Source organism: Budorcas taxicolor, chromosome 9 (genome assembly GCF_023091745.1).
Source record: "Budorcas taxicolor isolate Tak-1 chromosome 9, Takin1.1, whole genome shotgun sequence".
In the NCBI taxonomy this organism is placed as follows: Eukaryota; Metazoa; Chordata; class Mammalia; order Artiodactyla; family Bovidae; genus Budorcas; species Budorcas taxicolor.
In genome coordinates this window covers 32,298,243-32,314,830 of record NC_068918.1, presented here as the reverse complement: position 1 = coordinate 32,314,830, position 16,588 = coordinate 32,298,243, and the positions used below count along the sequence as shown (strand labels likewise).

The 16,588-nt window shown below is 40.8% G+C and overlaps 1 protein-coding gene across 1 annotated transcript in view; it reads right to left on the bottom strand.

Moving 5' to 3' along the window:
* Window positions 1-16,588, bottom strand: part of AK9 (adenylate kinase 9) — a 116,095-nt gene that overhangs the window by 22,691 nt on the left and 76,816 nt on the right. Inside the window, exons 28-29 of the mRNA XM_052645952.1 lie at window positions 11,486-11,554; window positions 294-500 (exon numbers count right to left, since the gene is read on the bottom strand). Of these exons, the coding sequence (XP_052501912.1) occupies window positions 294-500; window positions 11,486-11,554 (276 nt within the window). The remainder of the gene's footprint in view (window positions 1-293; window positions 501-11,485; window positions 11,555-16,588) is intronic.

The window sequence follows — 16,588 nt, the reverse complement described above, 5'->3', positions numbered from 1 at the left end:
AAGGAGGCTGGTAGTATTCAGTCACAGTGCATAGACTGCTTCAGTCTAGAAAACAAATACTTTTAAACTTCCAGGTGACTCTGTGTGGTGGTAGCTAAAACTTTTGACTCTATATGGTTTCCGTATTGCCCTTGATTTATTAACTAGTTTTTATAATTGTAAGTGGTACTGAGGGACTTAACCCCTAAAAATATACATTTCTTTTGAAATGTTAAAAAGAAACCAAGGAATAAACCAAATTGCTTTTGTTTCCTTCTCACATGTTAATTTTTGAATTATCAAACAGTAATAACCTGTATTATTTGTAAATTATTCATATCTGCTTCAAATTTTTCTCCGAGTTCACCCCTCAGGCGTTCGAGAGCATCAATTTCCTGCTCTTCCTCTTCCTCACTCATCACTTCCTCATCTTTTGGAAATTCATCTTCGAGAATGTTATCAATATCATCTTCATTGTTATCAGGTTCTTCCTCACTCATGTCTTCGTCTTCTCTAACAGTCTAAGGAAGAAAATATTCCCCTTTGTTATAAAACTGAAATATGGAAAAATGTCACGGCTAAATAATCATCTGGGATATTCTGGAATAAGTGGATATTGGTCAGTGTGGTATGCAACATTCATCAACTGATACAGTAAAATTTCAAATATCTGGTACCCAGAAATGTAATGTATTCAAGACTAACACCACAGTGATTCCTAGATAAATACATAGACAAGATACTAGCTTCTAACACTTAATGCTATGGTCAGCACAACATTACATGCTTCTCATGGTCTTCTGCAACAAAGTTTCATGCAACTCAGAGAGTATAAAACACTCCAAGCTATGCTACCTTGGACAAGATCAGTTTCCTCATCTATAAAACAGGAATAATGAAAGGTCCTCCCTCACATGATTGTTGCCAGAGTTAAATAAGTTCATACATGCAAAGCTCTTGGAAAACTGTCTGGTAAGCATGTGAATGATAGCTATTATTCCTATTATTATGTTATTATAACTATTATATTATTGTCATTTTGTATAAAGCACTGTTCTAATAGAATAGTACATGCCCCTGAGGAGGCTGCAGCTTATCTGAGGACACAAGAATAACAGATAAATGATTATTAAAGACTGTGACAGGATATTGATACTAAGTGGCATTGTATAGGTTTCAAGTGCTGTGGTTCAATTTGCATAAAACTGAATCCTATCTTATTGATTCTCCTGCACTGTCTCCTGGCATGTTGCCCTGAAGTAGTCCTTGTCCCACCCAACTGCAAAACTGCCTTCCAGTCAGAAACCTGGGGGTTACCTCAACTCCTCACTCCCCATTATTGCACATCGCATTTCCAAGGACAGAATACTTAAGACTCTCTCCTCCTTTCTAGTCCTGCTCTACTGTTTGCCCTCTCATTATCTCTTGCCTGAAATCTTCTGATTAATTTGATGTTTCCTAATCATTCTAACTAAAAAGCCTCTTGATGAAAGTGAAAAAGTTGGCTTAAAGCTCAGCATTCAGAAAACTAAGATCATGGCATCTGGTCCCATCACTTCATGGCAAATAGAGGGGAAACAATGGAAACAGTGAGAGCCTTTATTTTCTTGGACTCCAAAATCACCACAGATGGTGACTGCAGAAATGAAATTAAAAGACGCTTGCTCCTTGGAAGAAAAGCTATGACCAACCTAGATAGCATATTAAAAAGCAGACATTACTTTGCCAAAAAAGGTCCATCTAGTCAAAGCTATGGTTTTTCTAGAAGTCATGTATGGATATGAGAGTTGGACCATAAAGAAAGCTGAATGCTGAAGAACTGATGCTTTTGAACTGCAGTGTTGGAGAAGACCCTTGAGAGTCCCTTGGACTTCGAGGAGATCAAGCCAGTCCATCCTAAAGGAAATCAGTCCTGAATATTCATTGGAAGGACTGATCCTGAGGCTGAAACTCCAATACTTTGGCCACCTCATGGGAAGAAGTGACTCATTGGAAAAGACCCCAATCCTGGGAAAGATTGAAGGCAGAAGGAGAAAGGGACAACAGAGGATGAGATGGTTGGATGGCATCACCGGCTCAATAGACATGAGTTTGAGCAAGTTCTGGGAGTTGATGATGGACAGGGAAGCCTGGCGTGCTGCAGTCCATGGAGTCTCAAAGAGTCAGACACGACTGAGCAACTGAACTAAACTGAACTGAACTGAACTGAACTGAATCTTTCTAACTGATGAGACCCTGCTTCTTTGAAAAGAGTCTGAAGCTGGGATTTGGACTTGTAAGGGCTGAGAGGAAGATGAAAGGATAAGGGCCCTTCCCTGCTCTGTGCCCAGGCTCTTCTTTCCCCAGGAGGAATTTGGTGTTGGGACTATGCGTCTCAGTTCTTGTTCTTTTTTGTTTGAATTTTGAAGTCATTTGGTTCTCTGACTACTTTTTCCTTTTTCTTGTATTTTGACAATTTTTTAATGCTGAAATTTGATTTGCTAAGGAATATTGGAAGTATGGTGGGGTGAGTCCACACTGCAAGCTGGGACATCTTAGCTTCTGATGACCTGTGCTCACCTCGCCAGCTCTACCTAATAGCTCTTCCAACTTGTTTGTGATAGAAAGCTCTGTCTTTTGTCACCTACAAAAGGTGACTTGGCACTTACCATCTACTTCTAAGAGGATTAAATTATGAGGTGCTACAGCTGCTGATCTCCAATACCAGAAATGAGGCACTCTGTGCTTTGGACAAAACTATCAGAACAGGTCTTCAGATAGTTAGATATATTCAGGAGATGATTTTATGAGCCCAATTATTGCATCTCATTATAATTAGAAAAAAACTAAAATCCTTCATGGTGATGTCTGCTCCTTTTGACTAGTAGTAATCATGTGAAGGAGTTGGTTTGTTAAGTCCTGTCCACAAGCGTGGGAGGCTGCAACGGCACACAAGCATGGCTGAGAGGAGCTACTCAACGTCCAAAGTCAGGGGCAGAAGCCAGGAGGACCCCATGCCTGAGAGGCGGCGGCCAAGAGGACCTACCCCACGTCCGAGGTCAGGGGCAGCAGCTGAGAGTGCCCGGCTGCAACGGCACAGGAACAGCCAGGAGGAGCTACCCCATGTCAGAGGTCAGAGGTGGCGGCCCGGGAGGAGCTACCCCATGTCAGAGGTCAGAGGTGGCGGCCCAGGAGGAGCAACCCCACGTCAAAGGAGAGGTGGCTGTGCGGACACAGAAGGGCCTAGAGGAGCTACTCCATGTTCAAGATCAGGGGGGCGGCAGTGAGGAGATACCCCTCGTCCAAGGTAAGGAGCAGTGGCTGTGCTTTGCTGGAGCAGCTGTGAAGAGATACCCCATGCCCAAGGTAAGAGAAACCCAAGTAAGACGATAGGTATTGCAAGAGGGCATCAGAGGGCAGACACACTGAAATCAAAATCATGGAAAACTAGTCAATCTAATCACACTAGGACCACAGCCTTGTCTAACTCAGTGAAACTAAACCATGCCCTGTGGGGCCACCCAAGACAGGCGGGTCATGGTGGAGAGGTCTGACAGAATGTGGTCCCTTGGAGAAGGGAATGGCAAGCCACTTCAGTATTCTTGCCTTGAGAACCCCACGAACAGTATGAAAAGGCAAAATGATAGGATACCAAAAGAGGAACTCCCCAGCTCAGTAGGTGCCCAACATGCTACTGGAGATCAGTGGAGAAATAACTCCAGAAAGAATGAAGGGATAGAACCAAAGCAAAAACAATACCCAGTTGTGGATGTGACTGGTGATAGAAGCAAGATCCGATGCTGTAAAGAGCAATATTGCATAGGAACCTGGAATGTTAGGTCCATGAATCAAGGCAAGTTGGAAGTGGTCAAACAGGAGATGGCAAGAGTGAACATCAACATTCTAGGAATCAGCGAACTAAAATGGACTGGAATGGGTGAATTTAACTCAGATGACCATTCTATCTACTACTGCGGGCAGGAATCCCTTAGAAGAAATGGAGTAGCCATCATGGTCAACAAAAGAATCCGAAATGCAGTACTTGGATGCAATCTCAAAAACGACAGAATGATCTCTGCTCATTTCCAGGCAAACCATTCAATATCACAGTTATCCAAGCCTATGCCCCAACCAGTAATGCTGAAAAAGCTGAAGTTGAACAGTTCTATGAAGACCTACAAGACCTTTTAGAACTAACACCCAAAAAAGATGTCCTTTTCATTATAGGGGACTGGAATGCAAAAGTAGTAAGTCAAGAAACACCTGGAATAAAAGGCAAATTTGGCCTTGGAATATGGAATGAAGCAGGGCAAACTGATAGAGTTTTGCCAAGAGAATGCACTGGTCATAGCAAACACCCTCTTCCAACAACACAAGAGAAGACTCTACACATGGACATCACCAGATGGTCAACACTGAAATCAGATTGACTATATTCTTTGCAGCCAAAGATGGAGAAGCTCTATACAGTCAACAAAAACAAGACCAGGAGCTGACTGTGGCTCAGATCATGAACTCCTTATTGCAAATTCAGACTCAAATTGAAGAAAGGGGGAAAACCACTACATGACCTAAATCAAATCCCTTATGATTTACAGTGGAAGTGAGAAATAGATTTATGGGACTAGATCTGATAGATAGAGTGCCTGATGAACTATGGATGGAGGTTCGTGACATTGTACAGGAGACGGGGATCAAGACCATCCTCTTGGAGAAGAAATGCAAAAAAGCAAAATGGCTGTCTGAGGAGGCCTTACAAATAGCTGTGAAAAGAAAAGTGAAAAGCAAAGGAGAAAAGGAAAGATATAAGCAACCGAATGCAGAGTTCCAAAGAATAGCAAGGAGACTTAAGAAAGCCTTCCTCAGCAATCAATGCAAAGAAATAGAGGAAAACACCAGAAGGGAAAGACTAGAGATCTCTTCAAGAAAATTAGATACCAAGGGAATATTTCATGCAAAGATGGGCTTGATAAAAGACAGAAATCGTATGGACCTAACAGAAGCAGAAGATATTAAGAAGAGGTGGCAAGAATACACAGAAGAACTGTACAAAAAGATCTTCACGACTCAGATAACCATGATGGTATGATCACTCACCTAGAGCCAGGCATCCTGGAATGTGAAGTCAAGTGGGCCTGAGAAAGCATCACTACGAACAAAGCTAGTGGAGATGATGGAATTCCAGTTGAGCTATTTCAAATCATGAAAGATGATGCTGTGAAAGTGCTGCACTCAATATGCCAGCAAATATGGAAAACTCAGCAGTGGCCACAGGACTGGAAAAGGTAAGTTTTCATTCCAATCCCAAAGAAAAGGCAATGCCAAAGAATGCTCAAACTACCACACAATTGCACTCATCTCACATGCTAGTAAAGTAATGCTCAAAATTCTCCAAGCCAGGCTTCAGCAGTATGTGAACCGTGAACTTCTAGATGTTCAAGCTGGCTTTAGAAAAGGCGGAGGAATCAGAGATCAAATTGCCAACATCTGCTGGATCATGGAAAAAGCAAGAGAGTTCCAGAAAAACATCTATTTCTGCTTTATTGACTATGCCAAAGCCTTTGACTGTGTGGATCACAATAAACTGTGGGAAATTCTGAAAGAGATGGGAATACCAGACCACCTGACCTGCCTCTTGAGAAACCTATCTGCAGGTAGGAAGCAATGGTTAGAACTGGACATGGAACAACAGACTGGTTCCAAATAGGAAAAGGAGTACATCAAGGCTGTATATTGTCACCCTGCTTATTTAACTTCTATGCAGAGTACATCATGAGAAACGCTGGGCTGGAAGAAGCACAAGCTGGAATCAAGATTGCCAGGAGAAATATCAATAACCTCAGATACGCAGATGACACCACCCTTATGGCAGAAAGTGAAGAGGAACTCAAAAGCCTCTTGATGAAAATGAAAGAAGAGAATGAAAAAGTTGGCTTAAAGCTCAACATTCAGAAAATGAAGATCATGGCATCTGGTCCCATCACTTCATGGGAAATAGATGGGGAAACAGTGGAAACAGTGTCAGACTTTATTTTTGGGGGCTCCAAAATCACTGCAGATGGTGACTGCAGCCATGAAATTAAAAGACGCTTACTCCTTGGAAAGAAAGTTATGACCAACCTAGATAGCACATTCAAAAGCAGAGATATTACTTTGCCAACAGAGGTCCGTCTAGTCAAGGCTATGGTTTTTCCAGTGGTCATGTATGGATGTGAGAGTTGGACTGTGAAGAAAGCTGACCACTGAGGAATTGATGCGTTTGAACTGTGGTGTTGGAGCAGACTCTTGAGAGTCCCTTGGACTGCAAGGAGATCCAACCAGTCCATTCTAAAGGAGGTCAGCCCTGGGATTTCTTTGGAAGGAATGATGCTAAAACTGAAGCTCCAGTACTTTGGCCACCTCATGTGAAGAGTTGACTCATGGGAAAAGACTCTGATGCTGGGAGGGATTGAGGGCAGGAGGAGAAGGGGACAACAGAGCATGAGATGGCTGGATGGCATGACTGACTCGATGGACATGAGTCTGAGTGAACTCCGGGAGTTGGTGATGGACAGGGAGGCCTGGCGTGCTGCAATTCATGGGGTCGCAGAGAGTCAGACACGACTGAGTGACTGAACTGAACTGAACCATGAGACTAGCAAAACCTGCTGTAAAAATATTTGCTTGATTGCATGTACTCCCTTCACCAAAATCACATATATACTGACCTTGCCCCCTACCTGTTTGGGCAGTTTCTCAGAGTATCTGAGGCTATTCTCCTCATTTTGCCCTAAATAAAACTTAACTCATAATTCTCATGTTATGCAAATCTTTTTACATCAGCACTTTCAGTTGGAGCAAGCAGGGGAGAAAGCCACACCAGGGGACTGGAGAGTGAGAGAAAACTCTAGAGTTGAGAGAGCCAGCAAAGGATATACAAATCAGTTCACAAAGATTATCCAAGTCTCTGGCTAATCTCTGCAAACCCCACACATATCGGCTGTTCAGAACGGTATAAACTGAATTGCTGCCCATTCATAGGCATGACAGAGTTTGCATTTTAGTCTCACCAAGTTAATCGTCTGCTAAAATAATAACACCATCCCTCTTTGAAGGCATACAACAGAATCCAGAATCCCCACAATATAACATTCACAATTCTAGGATATAATCCAAAATTACTGAATCTATAAAGGCTCATCAGATATGACCCATTCTCACAAGAAAGATAATCATTAAATACTCAGTTCAGGTGTTAGAGTTACCAGTTGAGAACTTTACCACAGTTATTATCACTGGGATCAATGAGGAAAAGGAAAAAGAAGTGAAAATACAGGAAATTTCATGATGGAAATAAAAAAAATATAAAAACAAACCAAATTGAAAGTTTAGAAATAAAAACGACAAATTTTGAAGTTTTTATAAACATTGGGCAGGCTTAATTGTAGAATGGAGAAGACAGAGGGAAGAATCAGTGAATCTGAAGATAGATCCATAGAAAGTATCCAACAGAAAGAATAGAGAGAAAAAGAGACTGACAAAGTTACATGGAACAACAGTGAAGGATCTAACCTCTGTGTAATTGGCTTTCAGAAGAAGATAGAGAGCAAATGGGGCAGAAAAAATATTTGAAGAAATAATGTCTAAAGTCTTCCCAAATTTAGTGAGGGTCATAAATTTACAGATTAAAGAAGCTTGGTGAACACTCCAAACTATATATGAAGAAAATGACACATAGGCATATCATAATCAAACCACTGAAAAGCAAAAATACAGAGAAACTGTTAAAAGCAGTCAGAGAAAAACACACAGGAATGCAACTCAGATGATCACTTTCTTCCCATCCCTCTGGTTTCTACTAGACTAGACAAAGGAACGAAGAAACCCAGAAATGGTTAAGTAGGATAGTTAACGGAGAAGACAATGGCACCCCACCCCAGTACTCTTGCCTGGAAAATCCCATGGATGGAGGAGCCTGGTAGGCTGCAGACCACGGGGTCACTAAGAGTCAGAAACGACTGAGCGACTTCACTTTCACTTTTCACTTTCATGCATTGGAGAAGGAAATGGCAACCCACTCCAGTGTTCTTGCCTGGAGAATCCCAGGGACAGGGGAGCCTGGTGGGCTGCCATCTATGGGGTCGCACAGAGTCGGACATGACTGACGTGATGCAGTAGCAGCAGCAGAAAGAAAGGATTTATTTTCCTCTTAATTTATTTCAAATTTTTCCTCTTAGTTTATTTCAAATATTTGTGTGTTTCAAACAAAAACTATAACTTTTTCTTAAGGAGTTTATAATGTGTTTGGTTGTAAAACACATGACAGCTGGAGCATAAAGGATGTTGGTGCAGTGTGGGGTGGGTATAAATGGACTTGTGGAGTCACAGTTTTTTACAATATCACATTGAACAATGTTGATTCTAAGTAGAGTGTGAAAAGCTAAGGGTGTATGTGTACCTTGAGAGCAACCACTACAAAATAATACATAGAGGTGTAACTAAAAACACACACACACACACAATTGATAATTAGGGACTTCCAAGGGCTAAAGGTGGTTAAAACTGTGTTTGATGACAGATTAGGATGTCACTTTAATCCTAAACAGTAGCATGACACCTTGAACAGACCAGACTTTAGAACATGTTTGTCTGGAGAATGAGCATGAGAATGAGGCCAGAGACGTCTGCCAATTTCATTCAAGGCTGATCCTTTAGTGTCTAATATAGAGTCAGGCATGCAACTGAATGGATGGATGCAGAGCAAGGCAAATAATAAAGTGGATGATTCTTTTTCCTTGGATGGTGCCATGACTTTCTCAGTCTAATGGTTTTAGATTTACTCTTGGTTGTAAATATTTTAGACAAAGAAATGACTGTTTTAATCCTTCTTCTGCATAGTTTTGATTTATAGTTACAGTTTTACTGTATCAACAGTCTTCTGTACCTAAGTCCAACATAAGCATATTGGCGGGGGTGGGGGGCGGGAATACATGGTTGCACATGTAGCAAGTCATATTTTCTGTTATTTCTCTTTTCTCCTTCCCTTTCTGGAGCATTTTTGTACAGATGGAAATCAGATTACAGGAGGGTCAGCCCTGAGAAGATATTATAAGGGTGCTGAAGCCAGAAGGAAATAGAAGGAGGCAGGGGCTGTCTTATCTTCTGTCTTAGTTACAAGGGCACTGGTAAGCTGATTATATAAACAAGAGCTTTAAGTCCTTTACAGAACAAGCTTGTCTACTCTGCCTCCTCTTTAACTTTGGCACCTTTGAGTTGCTTGGCTATAGCATTTGGGTCAGGTAGGTCAACTTGGGACTAGCTCCCCTCTAAATAAAACAAAATCCATGATCTTCACGGTTTCTCTTTTTTTTTAAAAAAAAAACCAACCCAGCGGATGGAAAAGAGGAACCGTATTGAACATCCTGCAGAGTATGTGACTCTGTCCACAGGCTCTGCCTCATTCCATTCTTTACCTCAGTGTAATCAGCATTTTAGCTCCACACTTTACAGTGTGTGTGTGTGTGTATGTGTGTGTGTGTGTGAGTCACTCAGTCATGTCTGACTGTTTGTAACCCCACCGACTGTAGCTCGCCAGGCTCCTCTGTCCATGGGATTCTCCAGGCAAGAATACTGGAATGTAAGCCATGCCCTTCTCCAGGGCATTTTCCCAGCCCAGGGATCAAACCTGGGTCTCCTGCACTGCAGGTGGATTCTTTACCATCTGAGCCACCAAAGAAGACCACAACTTCATAAACTCTCAGTCTAGACCTTATTCCCATGCTCCCAGCCTGTCTCCCTGTGACTTGGACTGAAGTGTGAAAAGCACAAAAGAAAATCCACGAGAGACATAGTTTAATGTAGTCCTATTATATTTTGTATTAGATTGTTTAAACATCTTTAGTGATTTCTTTTCCTTTAAAAGTGTTCATTTTTATTATTATAAAAATAATAAAAGTTCGTTGTAAGCAGTTATAGAATACCAGACGTATAAAAAAAATAAAAAGTGACATATAATCTAAGTACTAGTACATAAACTTGATATTTGCTTCAAGACTTCTATGCATCATTTTGATGCTCAATATCACTAATTATTAGAGAAATGCAAATCAAAACTACAATGAAGTATCACCTCACATCAGTCAGAATGTGCTGTGCTGTGCTTAGTCGCATCTGACTTTGCAACCCCATGGATTGTAGCCCCCTACAGTCCATGAATCCATGGGGATTCCCCATGCAAGAATACTGGAGTGGGTTGCCATGCCCTCTTCCAGGGGATCTTCCCAACCCAGGGATTGAACCCAGGTCTCCTGCATTGCAGGTAGATTCTTTACCATCTGAGCCACCAGGGAAGCCCCAGAATACTGGAGTGGGTAGCCTATCTCTTCTAAAAGGGATCTTCCTGATCCAGGAATTGAACTGGGGTCTCTTGCACTACAGGCAGATTCTTTACCAGCTGAGCTACCAGGGAAGCCCCAGTTAGAATGGCCATCATCAAAAAGTCTACAAACAAATGCTAGACAGGGTGTGGAGAAAAGGGTACCCTCCTACACTGTTGGTGGGAATGTTAATTGGTACAACTACTATGGAGAACAAAATGGAGGTGCCTTAAAAAGCTGAAAATAAAACTACCATATGACCCAGCAACCCCACTCCTTGGCATATAGCTGGAGAAAACAAAATTCAAAAATCTACATACACCCTAGTGTTCACTGCAGTGCAATTTACAATAGCCAAGGCATGGAAGCAACCTAATCGTCCACTGACAGATGAATAGATAAAGAAAATGTGGTACATAAACACAGTGGAATATCACTCAGCCATAAAAAAGAATGAAATAATGCCATTTGCAGCAACGTAGATGCACTGGAGAAGGAAATGGCAACCCACTCCAGTGTTCTTGCCTGGAGAATCCCAGGGACGGCAGAGCCTGGTGGGCTGCCATCTATGGGGTCGCACAGAGTCGGACACGACTGAAGTGACTTAGCAGCAGCAGCAGCAGATGGACCTGGAGATTATCACACTAAGTGAAGTAAATCAGAGAAAGATAACTATCATATCATTTATATGTGGAATCTAAAAAGTGATACAACTGAACTTCTTCACAAAACAGAAAAGACTCACAGATTTAGGAAACAAACTTATGGTTAGCAAAGGAGAAAGGTGCAGAGGAGGGATAAATTAGGAGGTTGGGATGAACAGATACATACCATTATGTATAAGATAGATAATCAACAAGGCCCTACTGTATAGCACAGGAAACTCTACTCAATACTCTGTAATAAACTATACGGGAAAAGAATCTGAAAAGGAATAGGTATATGTCTATGTATATCTGAATCACTTTGCTGTACACCTGATGCTAACATAACACTGTAAATCAACTGTACTCCAATATAAAATAAAAATTTAAAAAGACTACTGTGGATCTTTTCATTTTACATGCTTGAGATTATATATATATGTAAAATATGTATTTTATATATGTGTGGGTGTTTGTGTGTGTATATGTCCATTTTATTTTTTGAAAAAAGCAATTTTATTTACTTACCACCCCTCCTTTCCTTCTTTTTTCTCTCTCAGTTATAAGTTCGGCTCTTCTTTTAGCAATCATATCATCCTGTTAAAGAAAGAAGCATTAAAAATGTCAACAGATAATAATAAAATTACTTTCTATGTATTAATTTTTTTCCCAAACGGGAATAATATTTGGTCAGAGGATACTTTCCAGAAAAGATTGTGATGATGATAATTATGTCACGTGTATCTTTGGACCTCTGGTCCTGTTGATCAGCTGTTTCCCTCCAGAGGTATAAGTGGCACTTGGGATAAGTCAGCTTTTCATCAAACTTTAGAATCCTTTTTCAAAGTGTATTACTTATTTGTTTGCTTTGGTGGAGAGGCGGATTTTGCACATGGAGAAACAGGGAGGCTATTTGTTGAAAATGTCTGATAATTTTTCATCATATTATTAAGATGTAATTGTCTAAAGAACCCTAAAACCACATATGCACATGAGGAAAGCATCTGTACTTTGGATACTTTCACACATATGGTATATGGGTAGTTATCTAGTTTTTTCGGGGCCTCTAAGTCTAATGCAATGAACGGATCCTCTCATGTGACCTTAAGGTTTGCATGAAAGCTAATCAGCTACCCTTGGGTTTGGGGGCTCATTGGTTCACGACTCTTGAAATTGCAGTCCCTTTAAATACTCAGAGATCAGAGAAGTGCCTTAAAGACATGCCCTGGGGCTCTGGTGTAGGCCAGTAGCACCCTGCTCCTTTTATCTGGCAGTTACTGAGTATACATCCCAGATAATGTATGTTTGCTTGACATTCAAGAAAGAATTATAAAATCAAATGAAATCAAATTAATTTCATATATGAATCCCAGAGAGATTCTATAGCTTTTCAGAAGGTGAGGATTATAAAAACTCTAATTTTCTTTTTTCAAACCAAAGTTTTACTGGAGGTACTTTAACTGTAAAGCTATAAAAGTAGTCTCTTTTGCCTGAGTTGTGGGTGGAAAGAAAGGAGCAAATGCATAAGATTATGAACTAGCTCCAGAAATCTGCTCTTTCCTGTTCCACATGCTCTACAAATTTTAGGGCATGTGATGGCTAGGATGGGGCTTGACTGCTTTACAGCTGCTCTGTCCAATATGGCAGCTACTAGCCATCTGAAAAGGATTTAAGGCAAAAGGACAAGGGTGTGGCAGAGGATGAGATGGTTAGATAGCATCATTAACTCAATGCACATGAATTTGGGCAAACTTTGGTATGCCCTCTGCTTTCCTTTCCATTCTCATGCTTACAGAGCCTCTTGCCTAGCAGATAGTTGGGCCCATTTTCTTCAGAGATCAGCAGCAGAAAAGCGAAGGATGTCACACAGCAGAGTGTGAAGCTTGGTGTCTCTCCACATCTCCCTCCTTACTTTCATAGTTCTTGGAAGACTGAGAGCTGGGCTTGCTTCGATTTTGTGCTGGCCACAGATGACCTGTGACAGGCAATAGTTTTTTTCTTTTTGGCTTCACAGGATCTTAGTTGCTCTACACAGGATCTTCCATCTTTGTTGTGACACGTGAACTCTTAGTTGTAGCATGTGGGTTCCAGTTCCCTGATCAGAGATCCAACCTGGGCCCCTGCACTGGGATCATGGAGTCTTAGCCACTTGATCTCCAGGCCCATGACCCAGGGCATGCAATCTTAGTGTGGTGGTGCAAAGGGATGAGTGGAAATGCCTTTAGAGGGATTTCCTCCAACTAAGTCCAAGATGAAAAGCATCTGACAACTGTGTTTGAGCAGTGAAAGAGGATCTTCATGGTTTTAACACATAATACATTAATGAGTATGGAGTTGTGATAATGTATCCAATAATTTAAGTCATTGTATCTCAGAATTGGAATTAACTGATTAGCTCTCTTGACACTAGAGCTTTCTTCCATATTCTCCCTACCAAATGTCTACTTAGCCTTTGCTGATCTGCCTTTGATAAGTAGCTCACTGCCTTCGGTCTTTGTTCTTTTCAGAAAGTTTTATAAGTAATGAAATACATCTTCCTGTACCTTTCTCCTACCAATGGTATTTCTTTTGCCTATGGCCACATGGAACAACAGACTGGTTTCAAATAGGAAAAGGAGTACATCAAGGATGTATACTGTCACCCTGCTTATTTAACTTATATGCAGAGTACATCATGAGAAACGCTGGGCTGGAAGAAACACAAGCTGAAATCAAGATTGTTGGGAGAAATATCAATAATCTCAGATATGCAGATGATACCACCCTTATGGCAGAAAGTGAAGAGGAGCTAAAAAGCCTCTTGATGAAAGTGAAAGTGGAGAGTGAAAAAGTTGGCTTAAAGCTCAACATTCAGAAAACAAAGATCATGGCATCTGGTCCCATCACTTCATGGGAAATAGATGGGGAAACAGTGGAAACAGTGTCAGACTTTATTTTTGGGGGCTCCAAAATCACTGCAGATGGTGACTGCAGCCATGAAATTAAAAGACACTTACTCCTTGGAAGAAAAGTTATGACCAACCTAGACAGCATATTCAAAAGCAGAGACATTACTTTGCCGACTAAGGTCTGTCTAGTCAAGGCTATGGTTTTTCCAGTGGTCATGTATGGATGTGAGAGTTGGACTATGAAGAAGGCTGAGTGCTGAAGAATTGATGCTTTTGAACTGTGGCATTGGAGCAGACTCTTGAGAGTCCCTTGGACTTCAAGGAGATTCAACCAGTTCATTCTAAAAGAGATCAGCCCTGGGATTTCTTTGGAAGGAATGATGCTAAAACTGAAACTCCAGTACTTATGGCCACCTCATGCGAACAGTTGACTCATTGGAAAAGACTCTGATGCTGGGAGGGATTGGGGGCAGGAGGAGAAGGGGACAACAGAGCATGAGATGGCTGGATGGCATGACTGACTCGATGGACGTGAGTCTGAGTGAACTCCGGGCGTTGGTGATGGACAGGGAGGCCTGGCGTGCTGTGATTCATGGGGTTGCAAAGAGTCAGACACGACTGAGCGACTGAACTGAACTGAACATGGAATACAACAATTTCTCTTCAGCATAAAAGACTATCACATAATTTACCACTGCTCTCATGTCTCATCTTGCTCTTCCTAGTTCCAGAGTGGAAAGCTCCATTCATTCTACTCAATCCAGATCTATAAATGAGTCCTTTCAAGACATGTCATATAAATGAAATGAATCATAGAATACATATAATACTATTTTCTTTGCCTGGTTTCTTTCACTTAGCATAATTGTAGGGAGTATCAATAGTTCATTCCTTTGAAATACTGAGTACTACTCCATTATATGAATATGCTGCTGCTGCTAAGTCGCTTCAGTCGTGTCCAACTCTGTGTGACCCCATAGATGGCAGCCCATCAGGCTCCCCGTCCCTGGGATTCTCCAGGCAAGAACACTGGAGTGGGTTGCCATTTCCTTCTCCAATGCATGAAAGTGAAAAGTGAAAGTGAAGTCGCTCAGTCATGTCCGACTCTTAGCGACCCCATGGACTGCAGCCTACCAGGCTCCTCCATCCATGGGATTTTCCAGGCAAGAGTACTGGAGTGGGCTGCCATTGCCTTCTCCTATATGAATATACTATATATATATTTATTTATTTATTATTTTTCCTGCTTTGTAAAAATGGGAGATATTTAATGTGTATGTCATAAAGATTTGATATATGTATACATTGTGAAAGGACTCTTCTCCCATTTGGTTAAGTAACACATCCATCACCTCACATACTTATCCTGTGTGTATGACAACATTTAAGTTGTACTCTCTTGCCAAATTTCAATTATACAGTACAATATTATCAACTATAGTCATCATGTTATACATTAGATCCTCAGGCCTTATTCATATTATAACTAAACTTTTTAATATCATCTTACCAACCTCTCCCCATTTCCCACACCTCTCAGCCCATGGCAACCACTTTTATACTTTCTGTTTTTATGAGTTTGATTTTTTTTTTTTACCAGATTTCACATACAAGTGATAGTTTGCAGTATTTGTCTTTCTCTGTATGGCTTGTTTAACTTGGTATAATGCCCTCAAGCTCCATCTGTGTTGTTGCAAATGGCAGGATCTCCTTCCTTCCCATGGCTGAACGATATCCCATTGTATATATGTATCTACACCACATCTTCTTTGTCCATTCATCTGTTAACAGACACAGGTTGCTTCTATACCTTGACTATTGTGAATAATGCTGCTATGAATATGGGAGAAGAGATATCTCTTTGAGATAATGACTTTGTTTCCGTTGGATACATATACCCAGAAGTGGGATTCCTGAATCATGTGGTAATTCTATTTTTTAATTACTTGAGGAACCTCCATACTTATTTCCATAGTAGCTGTACTAGTTGACATTCCCATCAACAGTGTACAAGGGTTCCTTTTTCTCCACATCCTCATCAGCATTTATCTCTGTTCTCTTTTTTAATTTAGACACCCTAACAGGTGTGAGAGGTGATATCTCATTGTGATTTTGATCTGCATTTATCTTATGATTACTGATGTTGATGTATCTGTTGGTCATGCCTTCTTTGGAAAAATGTTTATTCAGTTCATCTGCCCACTTAAAAAATTAGATTGCTTGTGTTTTTTCCTCTCTCAACTCCCTCTTCCCTATTCCCTTCCCACAATTTACTGTTCTCTATTTCCCTTACTACAATTGAATATAATACTTCAATTTATTTATTACTCATTTGTCTCTCATTGAAATGGTATTGCCACAGACACAGAATTTTTGTCTGCTTTGTCTACTGTTATTTATCTCCAGCCTGACACATAAAAAGTGTTCCATAGTATGTGTTCAGTGAATGAATGAATGAACATATATTGAGTACTTACTATGCATTGAATATCATATAAATCCTTCACACAGTTTTTTTCTGTTTAAACTTTTTATTTTTGTACTAGTGTATAGCCAATTAACAATGCTGTGACAGTTTCAGCAAAGGGATGCAGCTGAACATATACATGTACCCATCCTCCCCCAAACTCACCTCTTATCCAGGCTTCCACATAACACTGAGCAGAGTTCCAAGTAATTGTTTGGTTTTTTGATACTGAGTGGTGTGAGCTCTTTATGTATTTTGGACTTTAACCCCTTATCA